This window comes from Physcomitrium patens, chromosome 9 (genome assembly GCF_059467195.1).
Source record: "Physcomitrium patens ecotype Gransden chromosome 9, ASM5946719v1, whole genome shotgun sequence".
Lineage (NCBI taxonomy): Eukaryota > Viridiplantae > Streptophyta > Bryopsida > Funariales > Funariaceae > Physcomitrium > Physcomitrium patens.
In genome coordinates, this window is record NC_143418.1 from 10428551 (window position 1) to 10452479 (window position 23929).

At 40.8% G+C, this 23929-nt stretch overlaps 1 protein-coding gene across 6 annotated transcripts; it reads left to right on the plus strand.

Moving 5' to 3' along the window:
* Positions 1-738: 738 nt before the first annotated feature.
* On the plus strand, positions 739-23823 carry LOC112286712 (uncharacterized). Of its 6 annotated transcripts, none has more exons than XM_024528867.3 (39): positions 739-1063; positions 1239-1568; positions 1719-1902; positions 2112-2321; positions 2435-2524; positions 3219-3312; positions 3617-3680; positions 3992-4048; positions 4262-4434; positions 4892-5009; positions 5305-5440; positions 5599-5919; positions 6394-6485; positions 6756-6784; positions 7048-7267; positions 7728-7936; positions 8126-8381; positions 8931-9120; positions 9242-9396; positions 9666-9734; positions 9977-10119; positions 10387-10450; positions 10888-11104; positions 11316-11528; positions 11672-14257; positions 14483-14653; positions 15036-16213; positions 16721-16816; positions 17019-17462; positions 17554-17659; positions 17777-18391; positions 18566-19085; positions 19346-19598; positions 19813-19962; positions 20304-20544; positions 20664-21388; positions 21617-22437; positions 22680-23142; positions 23282-23823. In XM_024528867.3, the coding sequence occupies exons 2-39, from the start codon at positions 1248-1250 to the stop codon at positions 23582-23584; spliced, it is 12297 nt and encodes a 4098-aa protein (XP_024384635.1). In that variant the 5' UTR covers positions 739-1063; positions 1239-1247; the 3' UTR covers positions 23585-23823. The 6 variants fall into 6 exon arrangements, with proteins under 6 accessions (XP_024384635.1, XP_024384633.1, XP_024384636.1 ...); XM_024528865.3 differs by having other exon boundaries at positions 739-1012; XM_024528868.3 differs by lacking the exons at positions 739-1063; positions 1239-1568 and having other exon boundaries at positions 1764-1902; positions 2262-2321.
* Positions 23824-23929: the final 106 nt, after the last annotated feature.

Consider the following 23929-nt stretch of genomic DNA (forward strand, 5'->3'; position numbering starts at 1 on the left):
ATAGAGGTTTTTGTTTTTTTAACAACACTTTTGTGAGGTTATGTGAATTTTTGTTGAATGTATTAGATATATACAAAGATTTTTATTATAATCGAAGAAAAAAATTAAAAATATAATTAGTTTTTATTTGTTTTTATGGCTTGTAAATCTATTTTATTTTTAGTAAAAAAATTTATTACCATTTTAATTGCATAAATAAAATATTCAAAAGAATCTTATGTATTTTTAATATATGATCCAAATAGTTTTAAAATAACATATCTATAAATATGAGAATTTTAAATAACCAAGGAATTAATCAACCAAGTGAGCAATTGAATTGTGCCTTCACTTTTATGCAACATATCATATTGATCTTGCATCTTCAAAAACTCTTTAAAGAATAATAAGCATAAAACAAAAGGGCATTATGGTTAATACATAATAGTCATGAATTATATATATACAAACACACACATACATACATATATATAGTCAATTGTATTTTACATGGTTGTTTTATTCGAATTGTTTAGAAAATCACTCCATTAAAGATTTTGTTACATATGAATACACAACCATGCACAACCATTATATTCATAGAATGAATGAAAGTCAATCCTTTCTACGTCAGTGAGCTCTGTCGTTTCCGAGAGCAGACCTCCACTTAGAATTGTGTCCAGCTCGGCCATATTCCACGTCGGACTTTCAAGTCTTCCGTCTGCGTGCGTGTGCGTCGAGGTCCGGGACGATGAAGGAAATGCTCCGTTTGTTTGTTTATTTGTTTGTTTTCGTGTGTGCCTCGGTTGCATTGAGCTTGTCTTACAATTCTCCAAGTATATGTGTTCATCAATGCAACTATATAGTAGCTCGTCTCAGTATTGTTGCCTATCACCGTAGACAGAGAGGTCGACACTTTGAACGCAAGGCCGGTTGTTCCAATTAAGGTCTTCAATAGCTTTTCGTTTCCTCTTGTCTTAATATTCGGGAGCCTAAGCGTTGATTCGGATGCTCAGAATGTGCCACAAGTGAGGTACGATTGAGCTTTGCGGCTGCTTGTGTTGATTTCTTATGAGGAGGATCGGTGAGTTCAATACTATTTGTTTCTTGAAAAGTATTGTGCTTAAGGTATTTGAGGGTGTGGCTTGAGGGAGTTAGTATCCGTCAATGTGGTGTGAGATTGTGATGGGGATCCAGTTATGATGATTGATATGATTTTTCGTAAATGACGGTGAATGTGTTGTTGTTGGATTTCTAAGGAGGGAAGGATGGACAAGCAGCTCGGAAGCTGTCTGGCCTCGCTGCGGGACGCGGCTGACAGCGTGCGCAGCAGCGGAGGATTTGTGGACCTTGCTCCCTACGTGGTTGATTTTTCCGAATTGTGCAAAGATCTATATTCGGACGAAGACATCTCTTATGCCATCGCAATTGTGTTCGATGAGGATACTGGGATTTTTAGTATTTTAGAATCGCTATTGCGTGTGCGTGACAAGTCTGTCGTCAGAGCAAGAGAATCATGTTGGAGTTTTTTGGCCCTATTTATTAAAAAGATTGGACCCCGAGCTTTGCACTATGCGGCTCTCTTGAAGGTGTGTGTGTGCGTGCGTGTGTCTTTTCTCATGTTCAGATATTTTCATGAATTTGAGATTAGTTTCCTCTTTGGAAGTTTGGGGTTTTACAGTCTTTGTGAGTTTATTTAGCTTGGAGTATCAACGACTAATCACCGATTCAAATTGCAGGAAAAGTCTCTGACATTTTTTCGAAGGGAGGACTCAAAATCTGTGCAAGCAGCAGCATTGACACCTCTTATTGTTTTATTAGAACTAAACATGGCACGTTTGAAGCCAGCCATGTTCGCAGTTGATCAGGAACTCTCTACTTTGTTAATGCTCGAATTCCGCAAGGCCAAAACGAATAGCACATGTATGTCGTGAGCTTTGCTTTACTTTTGTTTGAAATCGTGTGTATGTAGTGTTTGTATCGCATCACATTTACAACTATGATTTTCTAGTTCGGAGCGTGTTGTGGCGTATGACGTTGGGTGGAAAATAATCCTTCTTCGTGTATCCTTAGAGGTGGCCTTTGTTTCACAAGTAGCTAATGTTTCGTTGGTCATTGGTTTCCTGCTTTAGTGAAAGCCAATATCATTCAGCTACTTGGAGACCTAATAGAGTATTTTAGAGAAAGCTTTGAAGAGGAGAATGTGTTAGCCATCTTGAAGCTTTGTCTGGATACATTGGAAGAGCAGCTACAAAAATCACCCCAACTCGTCCTCATGGCAGGAGCTATTAAGTGCCTCGATTCTTTACTCATGTGGTTTAATGACTCTCTTCCTGCTGGAGGTAATGTTATGAAGTCTTTATATGCACAAGCCTTGAAATTGGTGCCTAAATCATTGGGTGCATGATTAGAATCTTAGTTCTTCTAAGCCAACGCTGGTTTTGATCTAATGCAGGTTCCGTTGAAAATTCGCGTCGAGTGTTTACTTGCATTGAACAGGTGTTATGGCCGCGAGAGGAATTGAAGCGATACGAACCTTTGAAAGGTATCCAACCCACTTTCAATCTGCAGATTTATTGATCAATCTTCACTATAATTTAAGGGTATTCTTTTCATCATAACGAGCTCTGATTTGAATTTGTCATTTTCTAATTTTTGATGTACGCTTGAATTTGCTTACGATGCAACTCAGACCTCATATAATCGTCATTTAATGTAGGGTTTGAACACACTAGTCTGGTTCTTACCTGCATCTCTCCCTGCTTGCTACGTTCAATTCTGTTGCTGCCCTGCTAGTGACGATTACCCACTTTTAATGTTCCTCTGGCTTATTATCTTCTGGGTTTCTTTTGAAGCAGTCTCTACAGTCTGTATAGTCCATGTGTTTAGGGGAGAAGATTGTGTTAATAACTATGTCATGAATTGACTCAATATATTGACATCTCTCAAAGTAATTCCTTTCCAGAAATTCTTTGAGGGCATATTTTGGGTTCTACATTCATTCTTTGTGATCTTGAAGTTGACAACTATTCTCCTTTTCCCATTTAAAGTCTTGCGTTTTCTCAACCTAGCGCAGATGAAATTGCGATCATTGACAGTTGAAGGCCAAACTATAGTGTGTCGATTTTCTTAAATTTTAATTCATTCCTTTGTGCATGACGTTGTACTTGTTTCTCAAGGATAACGTAGTAACTTGCATGTTGAATGACATTGTTCTGATCTATCTTCTGTCTGACTAGCTTCTCTGCGGCTTCTGTCGAGGCATGCGGGTCTTTTCAGAATGCGGCTGATTGAATCTGGAATCAGAAATATGCATTGGCTACAAGAGCACTGGTACAGACTTTCATCTAGTACTAAAGTAAGCTTTTAGTGATTTTCTTGGAGACCTGTTCTTATATTGGACGGATACATTTTCTTGAACATTGTGTTCATTGACCGTGCCAATATCTACTGAGCTGTGTTCCACAATCGTGCACTGATTTTAAAGATGGGTTGCATCAACTGTTTGTACGATTTACATGTTCCCTAGCGTGTGCGGAAAGTTGTAAATATATTGCAAGTCCTAGACTTGACTTCTTATGTTCTTGGAAAACATTGAAGACTGGAAGGTTCTGATTAGGTGGATTTCTTTTTGCAGCACTCATTCAAATGCTAAAATACGAGATGCAGCACTTCCAGCTTACGATCAGTTCATCACACATGTGAGTTGCTTATGAGGGTGTAAGCTGAGGATGCATATGTTAGAGTTCATAACAACTAAATATGGGAGTTCCTCGATTTCTTATTTTACTTAATATTATTCATTTGATTGTTCAGGTATCACTTCAGGCCATTCTATTATTAGGCATCGTTGCTTCTGCGATGGTCAATATGGGTGCTTGTCACCAACATGCTCAAGTAGCGAGTTTTGGTTAGGACGTTCTCTTGCAGCGACATATCAATTCTTTTGCCTTCAAGCACATGTAGGTATCATTGCATGGATTAATAAGCTTTTTTTTATTGAGGGATGCAGGTTTCCAGTGCGCTTGTATCAGACAGCCGGATTAGGAATGCCCAAGCTTTGTACACGGTAAATTTTTTAGTTCGCTAAGGATTGTGTAAATCTTGCTCATTGAATTTGGCATATATTAGCGTTGTGTCTATTCCATGACATGGGTCCATGTTCCCATAATCTGGCCATTCGTACTGCTGTCAGGACGTGAAGTTCTCATAAACTTTGAATAAGTGTGCTTCCATAATCAGCTGCCTGTGAGTGATGTTCTATAAAAAAATTCCATTTCAGGCTTTTGTCAAGGACGCTCTGGATGTTCTCAATGCTCAGGATGCTGATCCTAAGCGAATCTCGCTAGCTATACGTGCATTAGGGAAGCTTGCTGCATGTATTGTGAAATTCTCGGGGAAAGAGAGTTTAAAGGACGCCTTTCATCGCCTTGAACCTTTTGGTTCTTTATCTAGGTTTATACTCTTCTCAGTATCACATTACGTTTTTCCCTTCAGACAATGTGAACTCATTTCTAATTCAGAAGGGCATCTTAATTTTCTGGTATAGCATAACCAAGTCTGCGATATTCTAATCATATATTTTAGACTACTTTATTTACAGGCATCTCACACAACTCATCGGTTCTTTTTTTAGTGTTTTATAGTACTTGCTAGTTTATGTTTGTTCAAAAGTCTTCTTCTGTACACTTCTTCTGCACAAGTTACAATAAACAGATTGAGAAGACAACTGAGTTCTAGTATTTAAGCGTCGGCAGATAATGTAAATAAAATGAAAAGAAGTTTCTGTTGCTGCAACAGACGTAGAGCTGAAGCGTAAAAATTGGAACGAACAACAGAGTATTCATACAAGGCTCTTCAAATAAACTTCAACAGAGTGCAATAATTATTGACCTTTAAGACGTGTTGACAGGCTTGGTGATGGACGTGAAGGGTCATTGGGATATGCAGTTACGCTTGTAGGTGCGTTTGCAGACATGGTTATCCACCTAGATGACGTTGAAGACCTTATGGTTACTTTTATTGCACAGGTATGAGCCTACCCTCGTATGACTTTGAGACAAAAAGTGATATATGTACAGATTTTTCTACTAATTTGGTTAGCATATACTTCAAGTTCCTCATTATATTTTTGAATTTACAAATGCAATCATAACCTGGTAATTGAGCTGTGTGCACTATTTTAGCAGGTGAGGAATAGTGCTATATTGGAACAGTAGTGTTTGCATCTGAAAGATTTTCAAGTTCAGATCAAATGTTCTAATGCACAGATACTAGAAACTTTCTTACTAAATTACTGTTAAATATTTCCATTGCCTCTGGCAGGTCACTGGAAGCATTTTTTTTCTGTACCCCCAGCTTTTCGCAAAACAGAAGCAAGCTGTCTATACCGCCCTACGCAACCTGCTGAAAGCACTGTACCCAAAAGGGCCTGTTTATTTCTTATTTCTTAGAAACATTGGTGAGTTTGTTTGCTTGATCGATATCGTAATTTCATTTGCAATGTTCGATGCCTTAGTGTAGATATATGTACATAAATCTGCAATCTTGCTTGTTCGAATTTAAGGAGACATGAAGCGATTGTTTATAAAATTTGATCAGATGTTTGCTCTTCTGTAGTGTGGTCGTCATTGCAAAGAGCTATGGAGCCGGTGGATGAGGCTCTAGAAGAGGGGAGCGTACAGCTATGGAGGCACTATGTTGAGCTTTGGTCACATCTCATAGATTTCTCTTCTGATCAAGGATTACAATTGGAGGCTGGATTGGACGAAGCAGAGAGCTTTGAAGAGCTTGTAACTTCTGATGTGGGGAATGTAGGCATCATCGAATCCTCTTTAAGAGAGTCCATATATGACGCAATAATGCATTGTGTTATAAAAGTTATGAATGAACTCAACTTGAAATACCGAGTAAAACCCGCAAGGACAGGCAAATATTCAGGTTGATTTTATTGATCTTTAGTTCTCTTTTTACTTCTCTTTGACTTCAGACATTGATATCCTCTTTCAGAACTGATTTCTTGTCAGTGTGTTTTTCGCAAGAGTTCAAGATGCAGTTTCTATATGTATGCACCTTGAATAACGTTTCGTAAATTTATTATTTTTTCATAAATCTTAGATTGGTAGTTGTAGCTCTTGTTGGGTTATGTTTTTCTACCTTGCATAGTAGGCTACGTTTGGTTTGCATGTGGTTGAGGATAATATCTAACACATTGTTCTGTATTTTAAGCAGTAATTATTAGTAGAAAACCGACTTCAGTAGATCGACCTAGTTTATTCTGTTCATTTATCTCTCACCTGGAAAGTCTGTCGGAAAGATACTGGGCTTAAAACGTGAAGCTTTAGTATCTGAAAACAATAGATACATCAACTTGATCATTAAGGCCTAAAGACGATGAGTTGTTTGGTGGCTTAGAGGAATTGGATGCTGGCCCAATTGAACCTGAAGCTGAGATGGATCTTATTGAACCACTCGATATGATTCACATGCGCAAATATCTTAATCTGGTACGTAAGTGTCTCTTTTTCAGTACTCTTCTATTTCTGCTGTACAAAAGTTTAACATCAACGTTAAAATCATTAACTGCTCAATTTAGTCGTTTGCTGCTGTGGAATTCTGGCGAAATAATATTGATTCATGACAGTATTCTTACAATATCGTATGCTACTGAATCAAGCGTGCTCAACATGCAGTAATTCTCTGCTGGCTATCATTTTCATTTTGTATTTTGATATATATGATGAATGGTTGGGTGATTGCATGTTCTCTTGCAATAGGTCGATTTTGTGCAAGAACTACTTTCAGGGTGAGTGCATAAACAATCAATTTCCATTCGATCAGATGATCTCAATTGATTTGGCATTCTGTATATTCTACTATAGATGTTTTCTTGCATGAGGCCAGGGCTTTGTGTTGGTATATGCTTTGCTAATGTGATGCCTGTAGCAAATGACGAGGATTTAAAATGCACAAAGCTGAAGTCAGTAATTCAGTTGTTTATGGTGCACGTTCATTTTTTTAAGAGTTATTATTCAACTTATTGAATCTCTGATCATACTCATCTTGCAGCCCCTGTTCATCACTAATTCTTAAGTGGACGTATCCATTTGGTCGCTGCATCATCGAGCTTTCAAATAGATATCCGCTTATCAGCGGCTTCTACAAGCTGCTAACAGTCAATATCACCATCGCGAATCGTGAGGGCTTCCTTTCGGTCGCAGGAGAGGATTCTTTGGATGCTGATGGTGGATATATGAACCTTGATAAGAAGAGAGATTCGACTACTTTTGTGAGTCGCTGCACTGTTTTGAAAAGCTCATGTTAAGCCCTTATCAACATCATTGCCTGTTTAGAATGCTGGAATGGTTTTAAAGGCAACACCAGCTATATACTGAAAAGTGGTGTAAGCCTTGGCATACTAACTTTGACCAGTTTGAACCCGTTTAGTAATCTTTCACTATAAAACTTAATATGTGATTATTTTTACTTCAAGCTCGCCAGTATTCTATGAATTTTAAATGAACTAAATGAATCTGATGACTATGCGTAGTCATGGTACAGACTCACATAGTTCTTCACGAGATTTTTTGATTTCCAAATGCATGAGCCTTAGGCATGTAGCGATCAAGCATTTTCTACAGTGTTTAGCACATCTGTATTACTTGGCTGTTGTGTTTTATATTATTTCGCAGTTTTCTTTGTATGATGCTAGTATTTACCTTTCTTTGGGTCTATTTTTGCTTGCCCAGGCAGGAACAACAGGTGTTTTGGAGGAAGACCGACGACTTTGTAAAGAATTATTTAGGAAATATCTACAGGAGGTTTTGGTGGCGAGCCGAAGATATAAGCTGGAGCTGCTGGCGGCATGTCTCCGCCTTTGCTTATCTGCACCTCCGCTGTTGGTTGGAATTGCTTCTATAATTCCATCCCTGAGAAACGCTTTAAAGATTGGCCTTCGATATCCTCTATGTGACCATACATGACTTTATGATGCATAGATATGTTTTTTGATTGCATTCTCTTAAATTTTTGAAGAAAGTGGATTGAAGTGTCTAAAAGTGCTGATGACAACAGTCCTTCGTTTTGTTATTTGCTAACCCTGATGTCGAGTGTTATGTGTTTTTTCCTTGATAAACTATTCCTTCACATATCCTCCCTTAGCAGAAGTGGCAATGGATTCTTTGGAAAGATGGCAAGCAGCTTTTCCTGAGCAGCTTCAGCACTGGCTTCCTCAGATTATTCCATGCTTGAATGACTATCTTGTGGATGTTGAGAAAGCAGACGTTTCAGAACCAGGGACTTCACTTGTAACAGAGGCTGTTGGGACATCTGCTCCTACTATTTCAAGCATGTCACGGGGGCAGCTGGCCCAAATCAAGCGAGCGAGAGCGAAGGATTCACAGGTAATGCCAAACCTGAATTTATTCAAGATTGCACATTTACTGCAACTTTACCTTGACATAGCATGCATAGGATGGTGTTCTACGATTTCTTAAGTAGGTGTATCTACAGTTACCTTAATTAATAGTTTTAAATTTTCTGAAGTTGATGGGCACATCTTTGAGGGTTTTAGAACTCTTTTTGTTGGTTTTGGCGTCTGTTTAGCTGGACTGTAGTCAAATTTAAGTTCCTTGATGCAATGGGATTGTGTGTAACGAGTTGTATACGGTGGTAAAAGAAAATAACTTCGAGGACTAGCAGTTATACTGGATTTGAAATAGAGTAAAAACACAAAATATATATACATATATATATATATATATATATATATATATCCACAGGTGCTCCAACATCTCTGATGCTAACGTGAGTAGAAGTCTTGAATTGGTATGGTATATGACTAGTGTCGTTGATGAAGAAACTTGAACATTTCGATCGAGGTAAAATCTAGAGTTGTTAAAACTCGTCTTTGCCCCATTGAATTGAATCCAGTTAACTTTCTGTTTACACAGCCTAGCCCATTCGAGCTTATTCAAGTACGAGTACAGAGGTTTCTTGGGTGCATTGGAGGACTTGGACATTTCCTAGTCCCTGAAGTGGACTTGCTTCAGCTGACTGGTACTGGAGGTTTAGCATGGGATCCAATCGATCGTGTCAAGTTCACTTTGCCATTCCGCCAGGACAAGCCTGATATCTGGCTAGGTACGTCTTTTCTTGTGGTTACTAAGTTGTATTGAACATTATTTGTGATTTCGAACGCATGATTGTTTTGAGGATTACCGCTTGAGTATGATATGAAATTGATTTTTATGTTTTCTGTTAGATTCACTTCTATCGAGAATGGTGGAGATTGCTCTTTCGTCAAGTGACAGGCGCATGAAAGTGACAGCATCTGAGCTTTTGCAAGCAGTTTGTCTTCTCATGCTTGGAAATGCTGCCAAAGGTCCAATGCGTCGTAGGGGCGAAGACTCTCAATCTGTAAGTTCTCTCAGTATTTCTACAATCATTTGTACGGTAAATGAATATTTGACCATCACAAGCCATAATCACTTCTACTTCATTGTTGTCTTTTTTCATGTCTAACTTTCTACTCAGAGCAGACTAAAGCTCTAATTTTAAGCAAATAATGTGTTTAGATGATCATTCTTGGAATTCTGGGCGACATGTGTCATATATGGTGCCTTATGTGTTGGCTTCTCAATGTTGCCTGAAGCGCTGAAACCTTTGCTGGCTTTTGTTGATAATAGGTTCACTTTGATAAAATCTACAAACGGCTTTTTCCAGCTATATTGCGGCTCGCTACAGATGTTGAATTGGTGAACTCCTCACTTCACGGTTCTTACTGTGGTCAATTCTGAGATGTCAGAATTGTAATCTAATAATGTTATTGTCTTTTCACAATTTTGCGTGCTCCATATTGTCAGTGAATTTCTGGTTTCGAGAGGAAGATCCTGATTGCTGGGTGTACTGAAGTATGCAGTTGCTTGATAGTTTCATTAATTCCGCACGTGCCTTGACCTTGTCCCTGCTAACATCTACTCGATCATCAAATTATCAGGTTACCCGACAGCTCTTTCTGGACTTTGTAAAGCAGCTCATCCACTGGTTCACAAGTAATCAGCAAAAGGAAAACCCAGATACGATGGCTCTCTTGGATGCAATACTTGATGGTCTTGTAGATCCTGATAATGGCTCTCTCAGGTCCTTCAACTATTTACTACTTATTTTCGCAAACCCCTTGTGTGATAACTCTTTTTATCCTTCCAATACTGTGCTCTCATCTGAAAGCACGTATGTCATGCTGATAGAAATCAACAAATGGTTCGCATATTCTCACTTTGGCAAGCTATATTATGTTGCAGTAGTTAGTGCACTTCACTTGTTACAGAGTGTAATTTTGAAATTATTGAAGATTTAGTGAACTAAATTTTTGTAGATCTTAACATGTTTACTTCTTCTGCTGTGTAGGGAATTCTGTGCAGACATGTTTTCTGAGTTCTTGCAATGGTCTGTGCGACATGCACCACCCGAGGTTGACTGATCACTGTTGTTTTAAGAACTGCAAATCATACCTCAAAGGATTAGATTGATAGAGCGGTTGCAGATTGTATTAATGAGCTTTATGTTAATAAATCTGTTCCTGCATAAATTAATCATTTTAAGGCATCTAAGATAAGTTCATTCTAAGTTGAATTATGTACTGCGAACAGTGATGCACTGTGGCAAATTACAGGATATAAGGAACCAGATTGTTTCACGCTATTTAATGACTTGTTCTTTGATTCCTGCTTTCTTCACTGTTCAATGAAGCCAGTCATCTTCGTTCAGATATTTCATTGCACATATACCAACATGATGTGTTCGTAGATGCCCAGTAGCTTGTGTCACCAAGATATGGTGCCTTCTGTTATGGTTGCACTGTTTTTGTCAACGTAAGTCATTCACTCTTGTATGTTATTGATATCGCAGGATGACAACTTTGTGAATGTGAGGTCAATGCTGCGTCGTGTGTACAACCGGATGGCCCACCCGAACCCGTACCATCGGTTGGGTGCAGCTATGGCAGCTCATCGTATGTATCCAGTCTTGAGAGAAAATGGAGCAATCGTGGATCGCTATATTTTTGAGATTCTTTTCTTCTGCATCAAGAGTTTGAAGCTTGGAGAGTTAGATGATGAGCAGATCGGTATTTCTGCTTGCCCTCAACTTGTATATGAGAAAATTCATTGCTTGTAATAGTTTGCGGTGGTTCTCGTCAACAGTTACTAAATGTATTCTGGAACTCAGAGCGTTTCTGACCAATATAGCTCCGTCGCGACTGTTCAGTCATCCGTCTAAAATCAGGTGTGATTCCACGTATCAATTTAATATTACTGCTCACATCTTTGTCATTACAGGCACCATGAAGCAGATGAACAAAACTGTTGAGTTACTGCAAAGATTGGTAACACGTAACATTACGCTGCTGGAAAAGAAACGAAAAGATCGACCATTGTTTTTAGCTTTGGATGATTTTCTTCAATGGGTTTTTGAGCAAACGAGATTGTTACATGGGAGAAGTCGCACTAAGTGCATGATGCTCTTTTGCTCCATTTGTCTGTCTATCCCTGGTAAGTTATCACATGCATTGGTTGTTTCGGCATGCTTTTAGTTATTTGGATTCTTGCAGCAAGGTTTTGTGAGAAAAAGTTCATTTGCGTGGTTTCGGACTTTTCTCTCAAATTTTGAGTATACAAGAATCGTGATGTTGCAGGCTGTTCCTCTGCACACTGGTTTCGTGCAAACATATGCTCGGGAGACCAGGTTTCTAGTACAGTGAAACAGTTTGATGTGGGCATGGACTACCCGCATCACCCATCTCTACAGCAAGAACAACTGTGGTTGACGAAGTTTGTAAGGTCAATTCACTGGTTTGAATGGGCTCTTAAGGAAAACATTATTAGCATCAAGGAACTACTTGATTTTGAAAGGGATTGTGTCATCCATATTGCTTCCTCTATATCCGCTTTCCTACAGAGCCTACTCAAATCCCAAGACTCAATTCATCAATTTCTTGATTTAACCCCTGGAGAGCAAGATGAATTACAGAAGCTGAGATATGAAGCAACCACCCACCTTATGAAATTTTGTAGTCAGGTGTTGAATGCCCAGTCTGGATATGCAGAAATTGAAGACCTGGCATTACGAACCATTTTCATGCCTGATCAGAGCAGATATTTTCAGCAACTGTTGTGTCTTGTTTTGTTGAAACCTCGACAGCTTGGGTTAGTTATTTCTGAATTACAAAGGGCCCAAGATCTGGCTAAACTGGCGTCGAAAGTACTAACGAGATTCACACAGCTTTCTTCTAACTTGAAGTCTGAAATGGTCGAATTACTTAGGCGAGTTATTGAGGGTGACGACCCTGCGTATGATCTGAATAATCTTAGCTTTTCATCGAAGATCTCTGGAAAGCCTAAAGCCCTTAGCTTGGAGGATGCCTTGAGTCTTGTCAAGGGATACCAACAACTAAGTCAAGTTAAAATCCTACCACTGGTACTCAACAAAGTTCGTGCAGGGAAGCTCGGGGAAAGGCTAATTCTCACAGTGTTTGGCATTGAACAAGAGTGCCCTCCTTCACTTCAGCCCATTACTGCAGAAATGGTTAATCTTGCTATGAGTTTAGGGGTAAATGCAACTTTCTTAGTGAACCTTATCATGGATGAGAAATCTGTAGGAATTTCAACCAATAGGAAGCTCACATCCGGAGAGGTATTCTACATGAACTTTCGTGACACAATTGTGCATCAGGTTAAGTTCTTTTACAAAGACTGTCTTCGGCTTATTCTGGAGGCGGCTGCTGAGAAACAAGCCGCGCGGATGCTTCTCATTGCATTGCTGGATAGCTACTTAAAACCCAGTGAGATGGGCGCAAGTATCACTAAGAGCAGCTTTATGCAAGAATTTCTACAACATATTGAAGTGCTGGCTCCTCTATGCAGAGCCGGGTCTTCACTCACACTACGGCTGTTTTTTCTGGATATCCTCCACAAACTTTTGATGTTGGATACAGGAAAGGACGTTGTTCTCAACATTAAATACTCTTCTTTCGACTTCATTACCGAGACGTTTCTGTCGTTTCTGAGTTGCTCTTCAGAAGATGCAACAAATAGCAGGCTCGGGAGCAGTGCTGCATTTACTCTTAGAACTACATCCATGCGTCTCTTGCCATTTTTCTTCAGTGCAAATGTAGACTCCGGAGTCCACAGTAAACTCATTCGCATTTTGAGTGGAATTGTGACTGATTATTTACTAGTGAGAGAAGCTGATATTCCTCAGGGCTCCATTCAGCGATCCAACTACACTCAGTTGCTTAACCAACTCCTCGCTGCAGTATCGGTTAGCCATAGCTTAGAACTTCTTGAAGTTATCTTTCCTCTCGTTCAGACTCCTAACAAGATTTCTTCGAGGGCTGTTTCGGAAGCTGTGGAGGTATTTGCAGAGTCCCTAGAAGACAACAGGGAAGCAGCTTTCAACCTATGTTTGACAATGATCATGGACAGGGGTAAATCTTATGAGCTGAGACGTGCTGTTGTTGAAGTTATCTTCGAAGCTTTTGTGAACTCTTCATCCATGGAGTTCGTTACAGTGTGGTACTCTCAGCACATTAGTGACTTGTTTTACGTGCTGAAACAAAGTTCGAGCATGCTAAGTGCTGAAAGGGAGTTTGAAGATCTCTTCAAAAAAATTTGTCATTACGAGTTATTAGAGCTTCTATATTCCAAAGCTGATAATGTTTCAATCACGAAAACTATAGCTCCAGTTTTCACTAGTTCGGATCTCATGCGGCAAGCTGGGGATACATGTCATGGCAAATTAGATCCAGAGTACAAACTTTACCCTGAGAATTTATCTACGTGGCGTGAGCTTCATGCTGCTGCCTACAATTGCCTGGCTGCTGTTATTTTATGCACACAAATAGATGAGAAATGGTTTAATGCCTTCTTATTCAGTGAAAAATCGAGACCTTTATGGCAACATTTAGTGGACTTGACTAAGGTCTATGATGATATGTCTGTGGAGACATCCCAGTCAAGTATAATTAGTCAGACGGTAAAAGGTATGAGAGCTGACCTGAAGGCTCGTCGTACCAGAGGTAAAGGGTCCCTGTCCCAGACGGCTTCAACCATCTCCTCTCAGTACATGCATAGTGCAAGCCTTAGCCAAGAGCCTGCTGTGATCAGAACGTTTGTGGGTGGAATTAGAAAGGAGGAAACCTCTGCAGCAGGCGTAGGTGCAGGACTACTACTTGACGAGGAATCACCATCTACTGAAACAAATATAGAAACTGCGGAGCAAGGTCAGTTGTAATATTATTCAGATTCTGTTACAGTTTGAGTATTTGAAATGTACTGGATAGATATTCGACTAATGAATATTTATCTTTTCTTTTTTGTAACACGGGTAATAGTATCTGTAGTGATACTTGGCATGCCACATTCTCATGCTTAATAATTGATGGTGTTCATTGAGCTTTCATGTTACTTAAATTGACCTCTGAATTATGTGTACGGAGAGCCTGCAGAAGAAATTATCGAAACTACAGCACTTGACCGTGACGATTTTGACCAGCACGAGTGCATGCCTGTTATACTCCGGTTGGCGGAACATGTGCATGTAAAGTTCGGAGCAAATTACCAACCAGGAGTGATGCCGGATTGGATGAAGTCTCTTCATGCTACCCTTGACAATGCAGGTTAAGTTTTCAGCACGCCCTCTGAAGTTGCATGTTTAGACTAATCGTTATGACAAATCCTTTCAGGATCATTTTAATAGTATCTTCATTTTGATAGTAATTTGATAGTACATGGAGCTTGTTGCCAGCGATCTCATAAAGCATTTTCTTGTTGTGACACATTCATTTTATCTAAGAACATTTGTGCTTTGTAACCTGTTATCCTACCAGGCTTATATGAACTTCAGTGAGTTCGGATTTTTTAAATTGTACTATTTGTAGGTTTTTGTGAGATGACTCACTAACATTTATAATCATATTTCTAGAAGAAGAAAAAGATGAGTATTATCCTGTTTTACCATGTAATGGATGTTTCGTAACTAAATTTTTGTTTGTCATGCAGCTACACACATCAATGTGCGTCTCTTCCTTGCAAAAGTAATCACAAAGACACGCAAAATCTTTGCTCCACATGCAGCTGATTGGATTCGGCCTTATGTCCAAACCATTTTGATTGATCCAAGAAAGTCAGGAGGCTTGAAGTTCCACTACATGCTTCGAGATATATGTGTAACCATTCTGCAGTGGAACGTAGCGTCCGCTCCTGATGGTAGGCTTGCAACCAATTTTGTTCACCATTTAATCAGCGTAGCTGACCATGGATCAAATCAAGTATTACGTGCAAACATTGACATTATTCGCCTCTTTCTAGAAAATTGGAAAGGAAGCATCAGTCTCGAAAGAGGCCAGTTGCTACAGTACCTCATCTCTGGAGGTAGGAATCCGGACATGAATGATAGAAATATCAAAATGAAGCGGTTGGTAGGGCTACAGTTGTTGGGAGCGATTGTCGGATCCGGTATTCCTATCTATGACCCTTCGTGTGACTTTTCAACTTCTGAAGAGCATATATGTGAAGCTTTGCTTAACAACTTGAATGTGAAGACAAAGGAAGTATATGAAGCTGCTGCCGAACTCGTGGGAATAACTATGATATACAGGAAAGAGTCGAGACAAGTCAATGAGGAGATACTTGAGGCAAAGTTGCACAAAATTCTCAAGCAGCTGTATAGGGAAGCAGAGTACGAAAGGTTTTTGAACATTCTCAATAAAATAACTATTCGTCATCCCGGTTTTCTTGAAGGGTATGCTGAAATGGTAGTGGATCAGCTCTCTCGCCTATTTGGAGCCTACAAAGTGAATGCTTTAGATACCCTTTTGAGATTTCCTAAAGCAGATGCAAACCTCTTTAATCAGATATCGCGGTCATTACCCAAGCTGCTGGCACACAGAGATGAGATTGCGCAGTTGAAGATCCTGCAGCTTCTTTCGCAGCTGCTGAAGAATGTTAACCAAGATACAATTAGAACGAGAGTACTGCCAGTGCTTTGCGACAATTTTAATGGACACGAAAATGTCGACTGCAGACGGGAGTTCTATGAGATCCTTATCTATCTCTTCAAAAATAAAGGCATGGACAAAGAACGACTTGTGATACAGTCGTTGCTCATGGGATTATGTGACAGCTCTGATATAGTGAGAGCAAGCTTACAAAACTTTTGGCACCTGCAACTCTCCCAGGTAAACGTCTCCACTGCAATTATGTCTCTTGATTTTATGTTTTCTGGTTTTAATTCTCTTGATTATTTTGATTTCGCTCATTTAAGATTTCTTTCTTAAACCTATGAACAGGAATATTGTCGTAAACCATTTAGAAGAATAATACCCTCGTGTTGCTATTATGCTTCTCAGTACTTGCGCTGCGTGTCACGAGGTAGCTAGTAGTGCCAGACCGGGATGTAGTTACCTCTCAATTCATTAGTGCACTCCCACCAACTCCTGCAGAACCCGCAAACTGAATACTAGATGACAACCGATGGCAACGTAGTTATTGCGGATGGAGTATCCTTCCACCGTCAATGAGAGCGTTCCTTTCATGTTGCAGAAAGTCCTCAGAGTGGGCGCTATTCGTGGGTACTTTCTAAGGTGAAATGTAGCAGATGGATTATTAGTAACGCCCCTGGATGTCTTGTCATTTTTTTCAGTTCATGTAGCCAACTAGTCGTCAATGTGGTATGGACGCTGCAGGATGTTCGGCACCGCTTTTTGGAGCTTGTGAATCGAATTTATGATCCTTGTTTGGAAGAAAACTGGGCACAGATTTCTAATGTTCTAATTCTGAAGGTATGCTTGAAGATATTCTTTCCTTCTGCTCGTTTACATGATGACGTGGCAGCGGGCATCAAAAAAATCTTGAAACTGAGAGTAATGGTTTTTCTTGTTGAGCTTACTTGTAGAATGTGCTGTATCATATTGTAATTGTTGTGTCGGATATTTGAGATTACTCCATCTGTTCATCACGTGCGCACTGCCTTGTATTTCTCAGCTTTGCGAGGACTCGGTGGACTACAAGCGGCCAATCTTCTCAGCTCCCCTATCAGAGTGTGTGTTTCAGGACTATACCATTAACACTTCATGGGTCGGTGCCAGTCTTCCCATGACCCCTTTGTTCTCCAGCTCGCAAATGAGCATGGACATCCAAGGCATGCACGGGGAGGACAGAGATGGAGAGTTTGATGGAGCAACTCATCATCGGCCGATGATGATCCGAGCAACCATGACCCCTTCTCTTTCACAAGCTGTTACTCAAACTCAAGGTGGCACTTTGAGCTCCACACAAGGTGTTAATGGGAGTGTGCTCTATGGTCTCTCGCAAAGGCCAGGTGGGGCTGGTTACATCAAAAAAACTGGTCTAGAAGAGGCCTCATGGATGGATCCTGCGCTGCATTTGCGGCGGCGAATTTTGAATCCACGTGCGACTCAGTCTCAGGTGATTTCTGATGTACATGAAACTGAGCTACTACTATTTTGTTTTTTGAGGTTTCAATTCTTCGTTCAGAATGTGTACATCTTGCGAGCAGGTTTTGACGGGAGTTTTTCGAGCAAGTCGAAGGCGAGAAGCTCGTTTAAAACTTCAGTCTTTGGAGCGTGCAAACAAGGTGCACATGATGAGGCAATACCGCACTGGTAACTCTCGAAATCCTTACAACAATTCTTTTCTCTGCCAGCACCCATTACATTTCTGGTCTGGTCTTAATCGTGTAGCCTTGAGAGTTGTGCCCTTAAATCGTTATTACCGTGCAGGTGAGCTGCCGGACATTGAGATCAAGCACGCAGATATTGTCGGTCCTCTGGCAGCACTGGCAGAGAGAGATCCTACCTTTGCGAGACTTCTCCTTCGTATCCTTTGCAGTGCTGTGTACTCCCTACCATCGGGAGGGCAAGACATCAAAGCAGAAGTAAGACTGGGGCTGGAGGCTGCTTTGCGGCAGACGCATAATGGAATTTCTTTCGTAGGTTGTGCTGAGGCCCTCTGCCTCGAAGATCCTGAAATTTGGATATCACCCAAAATCATGGGTTCGGCGAGCCGAAAATCAACGAATTATCATTCAGGAATTATGCTACTTGAGAAGCAAATCATGAACGAGACATTTCCAGAACCAGAGCCGAATGTGAGTAGCAAGCGGCAAAAGGGAAAGGGAGGACAAGCCAACAGGCTTCCACGTCCACTGGAGGATGCTTGGTTGGAATTGGCTGAGCTGTATAAAGCTCTTGGAGAGAATGACATAGTTCTTGGGCTCTTTGGGACGCATGTCGCCAAGCACGAGAAGACCCGCAGAGCTCTGGAAATCCAGCTTGGTGGGGATTTAAGACAAGCTCTTGACCTTTATGACCAAGTCATAGCCATATATGAGGACGGTAAGATCCTAATCTCTTCTTGGAAATACACAACCGAATTGTAGCTCAAATCGACAAGAGCATAGCAAGTATGTCAAGTATTGCTTTGAAAGTCCTACTGGTTTGAATCTTGCTAAAATACAAGTCACATGCTAGTTGCGGGCACGCACTAATGCTGGCATCGCGAGACTGCAGGTTCTCTTAGTGGTGACATTACAAAATCAGAAATCGACATATGGTACAACCAGCGCCTCGCTTGTCTTGCGGATCTTAATGAATGGGAAGTGTTGATGGGAGAAATTGAATATGAAAGCATGGAGGGTGATAATAGTGAACCCGATTTTAAGCGTTTATGGGAGCCAACAAAGCAGGAAATTTATCTTGGTTATTTTATCAGGGGAGCTGTGAAGGAGGCGAAATATCATGGACTTCTTACCGAGTTTGTTCAATCATCTTCAGAAATTCTGCCCAAGAGACAGTTTTTACTGAACGAATTTAGCACGCAGTTGGCCACCTTGGCTGCTATAAATAAAGAGTGGGATAGGGCAAGATTTTACTTGGGACAATGTCATTTGATCTTCAGAAGACAATGGTCTGCGTTGCATCCCTTTGCACTTGGTAGTCGTCATCAACGCGTAAGACAATTGCAGAAGATCGTGGAGCTGGAGGAATTCATCACTTTTATCTCTAAACCAGAAGCGGGAGAGCTTTCAAGGTTGTTATTCGTGATATAGTTTTCCATTCTGAACTTGGTTCGCTGTCGTAAAAGTTTGTGATCATCTCATACGTCATTTCCAACCCAAATGGGTGGAGATACTTTAGTTAAACTTCTGAAACAGGTGTTCAGTTGTAAGCTCCTTGAGTTGTGAATCGAATTTTTCCACGTCTAATTCGAATTGAACTCATTATACAAATGAGCCCCTAGTTGCTACCAACATTATGTCATTGACTTTTGTTGCCCGTATGGTTTTTCAGGTTGCTTAGCGGATGGCACAAACGTTGGCCGTCCCCTAATTTCGATGACGTGGAGGCCTGGGATGATATTGCGCAAAATCGACTTCTATTTCTCAAATATATACAAGAACATTTCAACAATCCGGTACAGAGAAACTCGTTTGATGACAAATTCTGTAACTCGATTTCTTCTCTAATTGATGCAGAAAGAGCCCACTTACATGTTGCAGTTGCCAACGGGCTTATGGAGTGTGGAGCTCTACCTGTTGCACAGGTACGATGGCCCTCATTCCTAACACCAGCGTCGGCTGTCTCGGTAGACTCAGGATGTTGCCATGTTTGCATCTGCTTTCACATCTATCACCTGTATGCTTCAGTTAGAATTCAATATTCAGCTCTATTTTCCTGTATCCTAATGTTTATTTTTTAGCCCATACACCAGATGCTCTGGAGTTCTTTCCTCTTACCTCTCTTTGCCACTATGACAGAGCTACATCAACCGTTATATGTCTTCAAAATTTGAATTCTCTGCGAAGCATCGGTTAGATTTCAGAAATTTCAAAGCGTTGGTGAGGCTTCAGTGTTTGCGAGCTGAGCGGGACGAGTCAGCAAACAATAGGATAAAGAAGCTTCAGCAGGTTTGTTTTCTGTGAGAAATTCTGTCTGTACTCCTGTTTGCACACCGATCAGATACTTTACCGCAGAAATCATGGAAGGTATGCATATCTTGAAATGTGAACTGAAAATTTTCTAGCTGATGGATTTGTCTCGTTTGTACTGGCATTAGTCACCAACCTCATGTCACTGCTTCCTGGTTCTCGAAGATGTACACTCTATGATTTGCGGCTTTTGTCTTGTTGTTGTGAATCAGCAACCCTTACAACTGAACACTTACTGGGATTTATGTTAATTTATTTGGGTGGGGAAAAAGTTGTTCCGTTTAGGAATTTTAAAGTTATGTTCTCGTTGTCTTTTCTAGTTATTGGTTTATATAGAGACTGAGAGGAGAAAGCTTTCGAAGCACCCAGAGTTTTTGCCAGAGTTTCAAATGGAGCAAGCTGATGTCAATGCTCGAGTTGCATGGGCAACTTTGTCATCTCAGTCCGGAGAAGGTGCGACGTCACAAGATATCACAGCTTGTTTTGCCCTCCTGGGATCAGCTTTTAAGACATACTCGACCGCACTTGATAACGATGATCCACTGTCAGAAATCACAACAGGTGAGAGTTGGAAAGACCTCGTTAATCCTTTCAAGAGTCTGCATCGAATAAATCTGGGTAGTTTTACTGTTGCAACAAAACAACTTAACAGATAATGCATTCATATTTGTGACGTACAGGCAGCTTGTCACCACATGATACAGCTAAGGCATTACTTAAGTTTGGTCTCTTTTGCGACGAACTTCTTAAGTTATCACAACAGCCTGAGGAGAGAAGTCAGATGACGCAGCATCATTTGTTTGGGCTTCCACAAGCATCAGATCTATCCTTACTCGTTGTGCGACACATGCTGAAAGCATTGGCGCTTGACAGTACCCTTCAAGCTCAACATGCAGTGGCGAGGCTCCTTTCTTTAGTGGGTTTTTCTTCTGCAACACAAAATGAATTTGAAAGGTTTCTTGACAATGTGTCAAGCTGGGTTTTTGTGGCATGGATACCACAGATGCTGGCTAACATAGAGGAAGATTCAGGCCGTGTGCTGATCAAAGTATTAGAATCTATTGCAAAATCGTACCCCCAAGCACTGTATTTCCCGTTTCGTGTCAGTGAGACTGATTTTGGGGCAATTGGCCGGCAGCGTACCCAACACTTGAAGATTCTTTTAAGGAACCCTCTGCTTGAAGGCCTAGTTCGAGCGCTTGAAGATTTAACATTTCCCCAGCAGCGGTTGAAGGATGGCCTGTTGCAAATATTGAATTTCTTGTTTACCAACGACAGTGAGCGAGCTCAATTGGTCTTCAATGAGATTTATCAAGATTGCCTGGACACCCAATCGCTGAAAGACCCTGTTCGTCAAACTGGAGAGTACAATCTGAAGTTCGCTCGTGACTGGGCATCCCTTATTGTACATTCTTGACCCTTAGCCATTTCGCTCGTTTTATAAGTCAATTGTTGTCTGGAATTCAAATAATTATAATGTATTATAATGACCCATCATGTAATTGAGTTCCCTTGCCCTCTATAGACAAGTTCTAAGAAGCTACCTACTAGAGGCTGTTTTATTTTCCATTAAAATCGGCATGCACGCGTCTTAACCAGCAGTCGTTGAGTGTTGCCATGACACGTCATACAGGTGAAGGAATTGGGACTGAATGGAAGCAAGCTACGATCAATGGATGCAAAGCAATTTTCATCCGTCATTAGTGGCTTATTTGAGAAGCTCTCAAAGAATGACATTTCAGCTGAAAAGATCAGCCTTGGATCGCTATCCAAGTGGTTAGCTGACTTTGACCAAACCAAGGGAATTGAAAGAGTAAGTAGAGATTTTGACAAAAACGAAATGCAGATTGAGATTCCTGGACAGTATAACGGCTCCTCTATACCCAACTTGTCAACACATGTACAGCTTCTGGGCTTTGATCAAGTTCTGATTTGCTTGAAATCCAAACAACGTCCTAAAATTCTCACTATGCGGGGTTCTGATGAAAATGATTACAAGTTCGTTGTGAAGGGAGGGGAAGACCTCCGCCTCGATCAAAGAATTGAGCAGCTTTTTGAGGCGATGAATAATGTCTTGAATCGGGATGCGGCATGCTCACAGCGGAAGCTTGCTATAAGAACATATTCGGTTATTCCTGTGTCCAAAAAGTGCGGCTTGCTGCAGTTTGTTGAGAATACTTGTGTTCTGCAAGAGGTTATCAGAGATGGTTTATCGTCAAAATTAGCAAGCCGCACGCATGAAGGTTATAAACCTCTCCAGGCTACGTCTGAGACACTACTGAAAGAGATCCAACACGAATATATAGAGTGGGTACGAAAGAAGGGTGGAGGTAAGAGCCAGACCGAATGCTACTGTAACCTATATAGAAAGGTTGGGTTTGAAGAAGTGTCTCTGAAGCTGAGTGCACTCCAGGGTCAGCTGCCATGGGATACGTTGCGCATGGGATTTAGTAGGTAAGAATCGAATCTTCTTTTTGCTGCTTATCGCTCTCTTTATCAATTTTCAATTCATCTACACTTGATCCTTTTGAGCTGGAAGTGATGATGCACTGTAACTCCCAGATCAATCTGCTGCCTTTTTGAGCTGGGAACATCTGAAAACTTATTGTTAATGTTCATTTTCTTGTTCTAACCAGTTTGAATGTGAAGTCTATCAGTTATGTTTCTTATGAGCGTTCTCGTGTTATGATTTCCAGGTTGGTCACAAGTGCGGAATCTTATCTTGCTCTACGTTCTCAATTTGCCCGTAGTCTATCTGTTACTAGTATATGTGGATATGTAGCAGGGGTTGGGGATCGGCATCTTGGCAACACCCTGGTGGACATGAGGACAGGGGCCCTTGTTCCTATTGATTTTGGGTACAGTTTTGGAACAAACGTCCTTCTCCTCCCAGTTCCAGAGCTTGTGCCGTTCCGCTTAACGGCTCAGCTTAAGAACTTTCTTCTCCCGTTAACCGCTGTGGGACTTTTACGCAGCGACATGGTTCGCATCATGACTGCTTTGCGCGGAAGCAGAGGTTTAATCTCTGCTGTCATGGAGGTTTTTGTGAAAGAGCCCCTCGTTGATTGGAGACAGGAGGCTGTGAAACTGCAGCGAGCACGTGCCCGTGACGTCTCCAAGTCTACAGCACTCGAAGCTGATGCGGGTGCAAATCATCATGTATGAACACTCCATCCATCCCCTCTCAAATTATGAAGGTTATTTCAAATTCATAAATCTGGGCACTAGTGAAGATGCCAAAAATTGTCGAGCATGTCCTGATACCATCATGTGGTTCTCCCTGAGTGTTGTGTTACAGATGGCGGCGTTCTCCGAAGAAGAACATGTGCAACTTAAGGTAGAGACTGCTCAGTGCAAACTCGATCTTTGGAACCCAGCAGAGATCACTATCTCCGAGCTCGGGTTCTCCGTCCACGCGAACAAGCCTTACACTAGAGCACTTGAAGAGATTGTGCGTGGTGATCCCAGCCGCAATATTCGTGCTCGTGTGGCGGGTAACGTCTGTGTATCAGTTCAAGAGCAAATCGACTGTCTATTGGACCAAGCTACTGACCCCAATTTGCTGGGACGTATCTTTGCTGGATGGCAACCTTGGGTGTAAACAAGTTTACCACAAGATCTCACAAGTATGGACTACCTTCTATTTGCCAACGTTTGTGAAGTAGACCGATCGCGTAGACTAGTAACTTTTTAGTGATGAAGATTGTAATCCATATCTGGCAGAGTTCAATTGGGTTTGAAGAGATCTCGACAGAAAACTATACCCAGTATGTATATTTCAGCGACAGTTATTGTAAAGATATATCTTTATAGACAATTGAATTATAATTGGGCAACGTATCAATTTTCTATGATTGTCTAGTAATTTTAGAATCCACGCAAGCTTTCCTGTACCATCTGAAATCTTATTAGTGGTCAGGCTAAACTTCTGAAAACTTGAGAACTA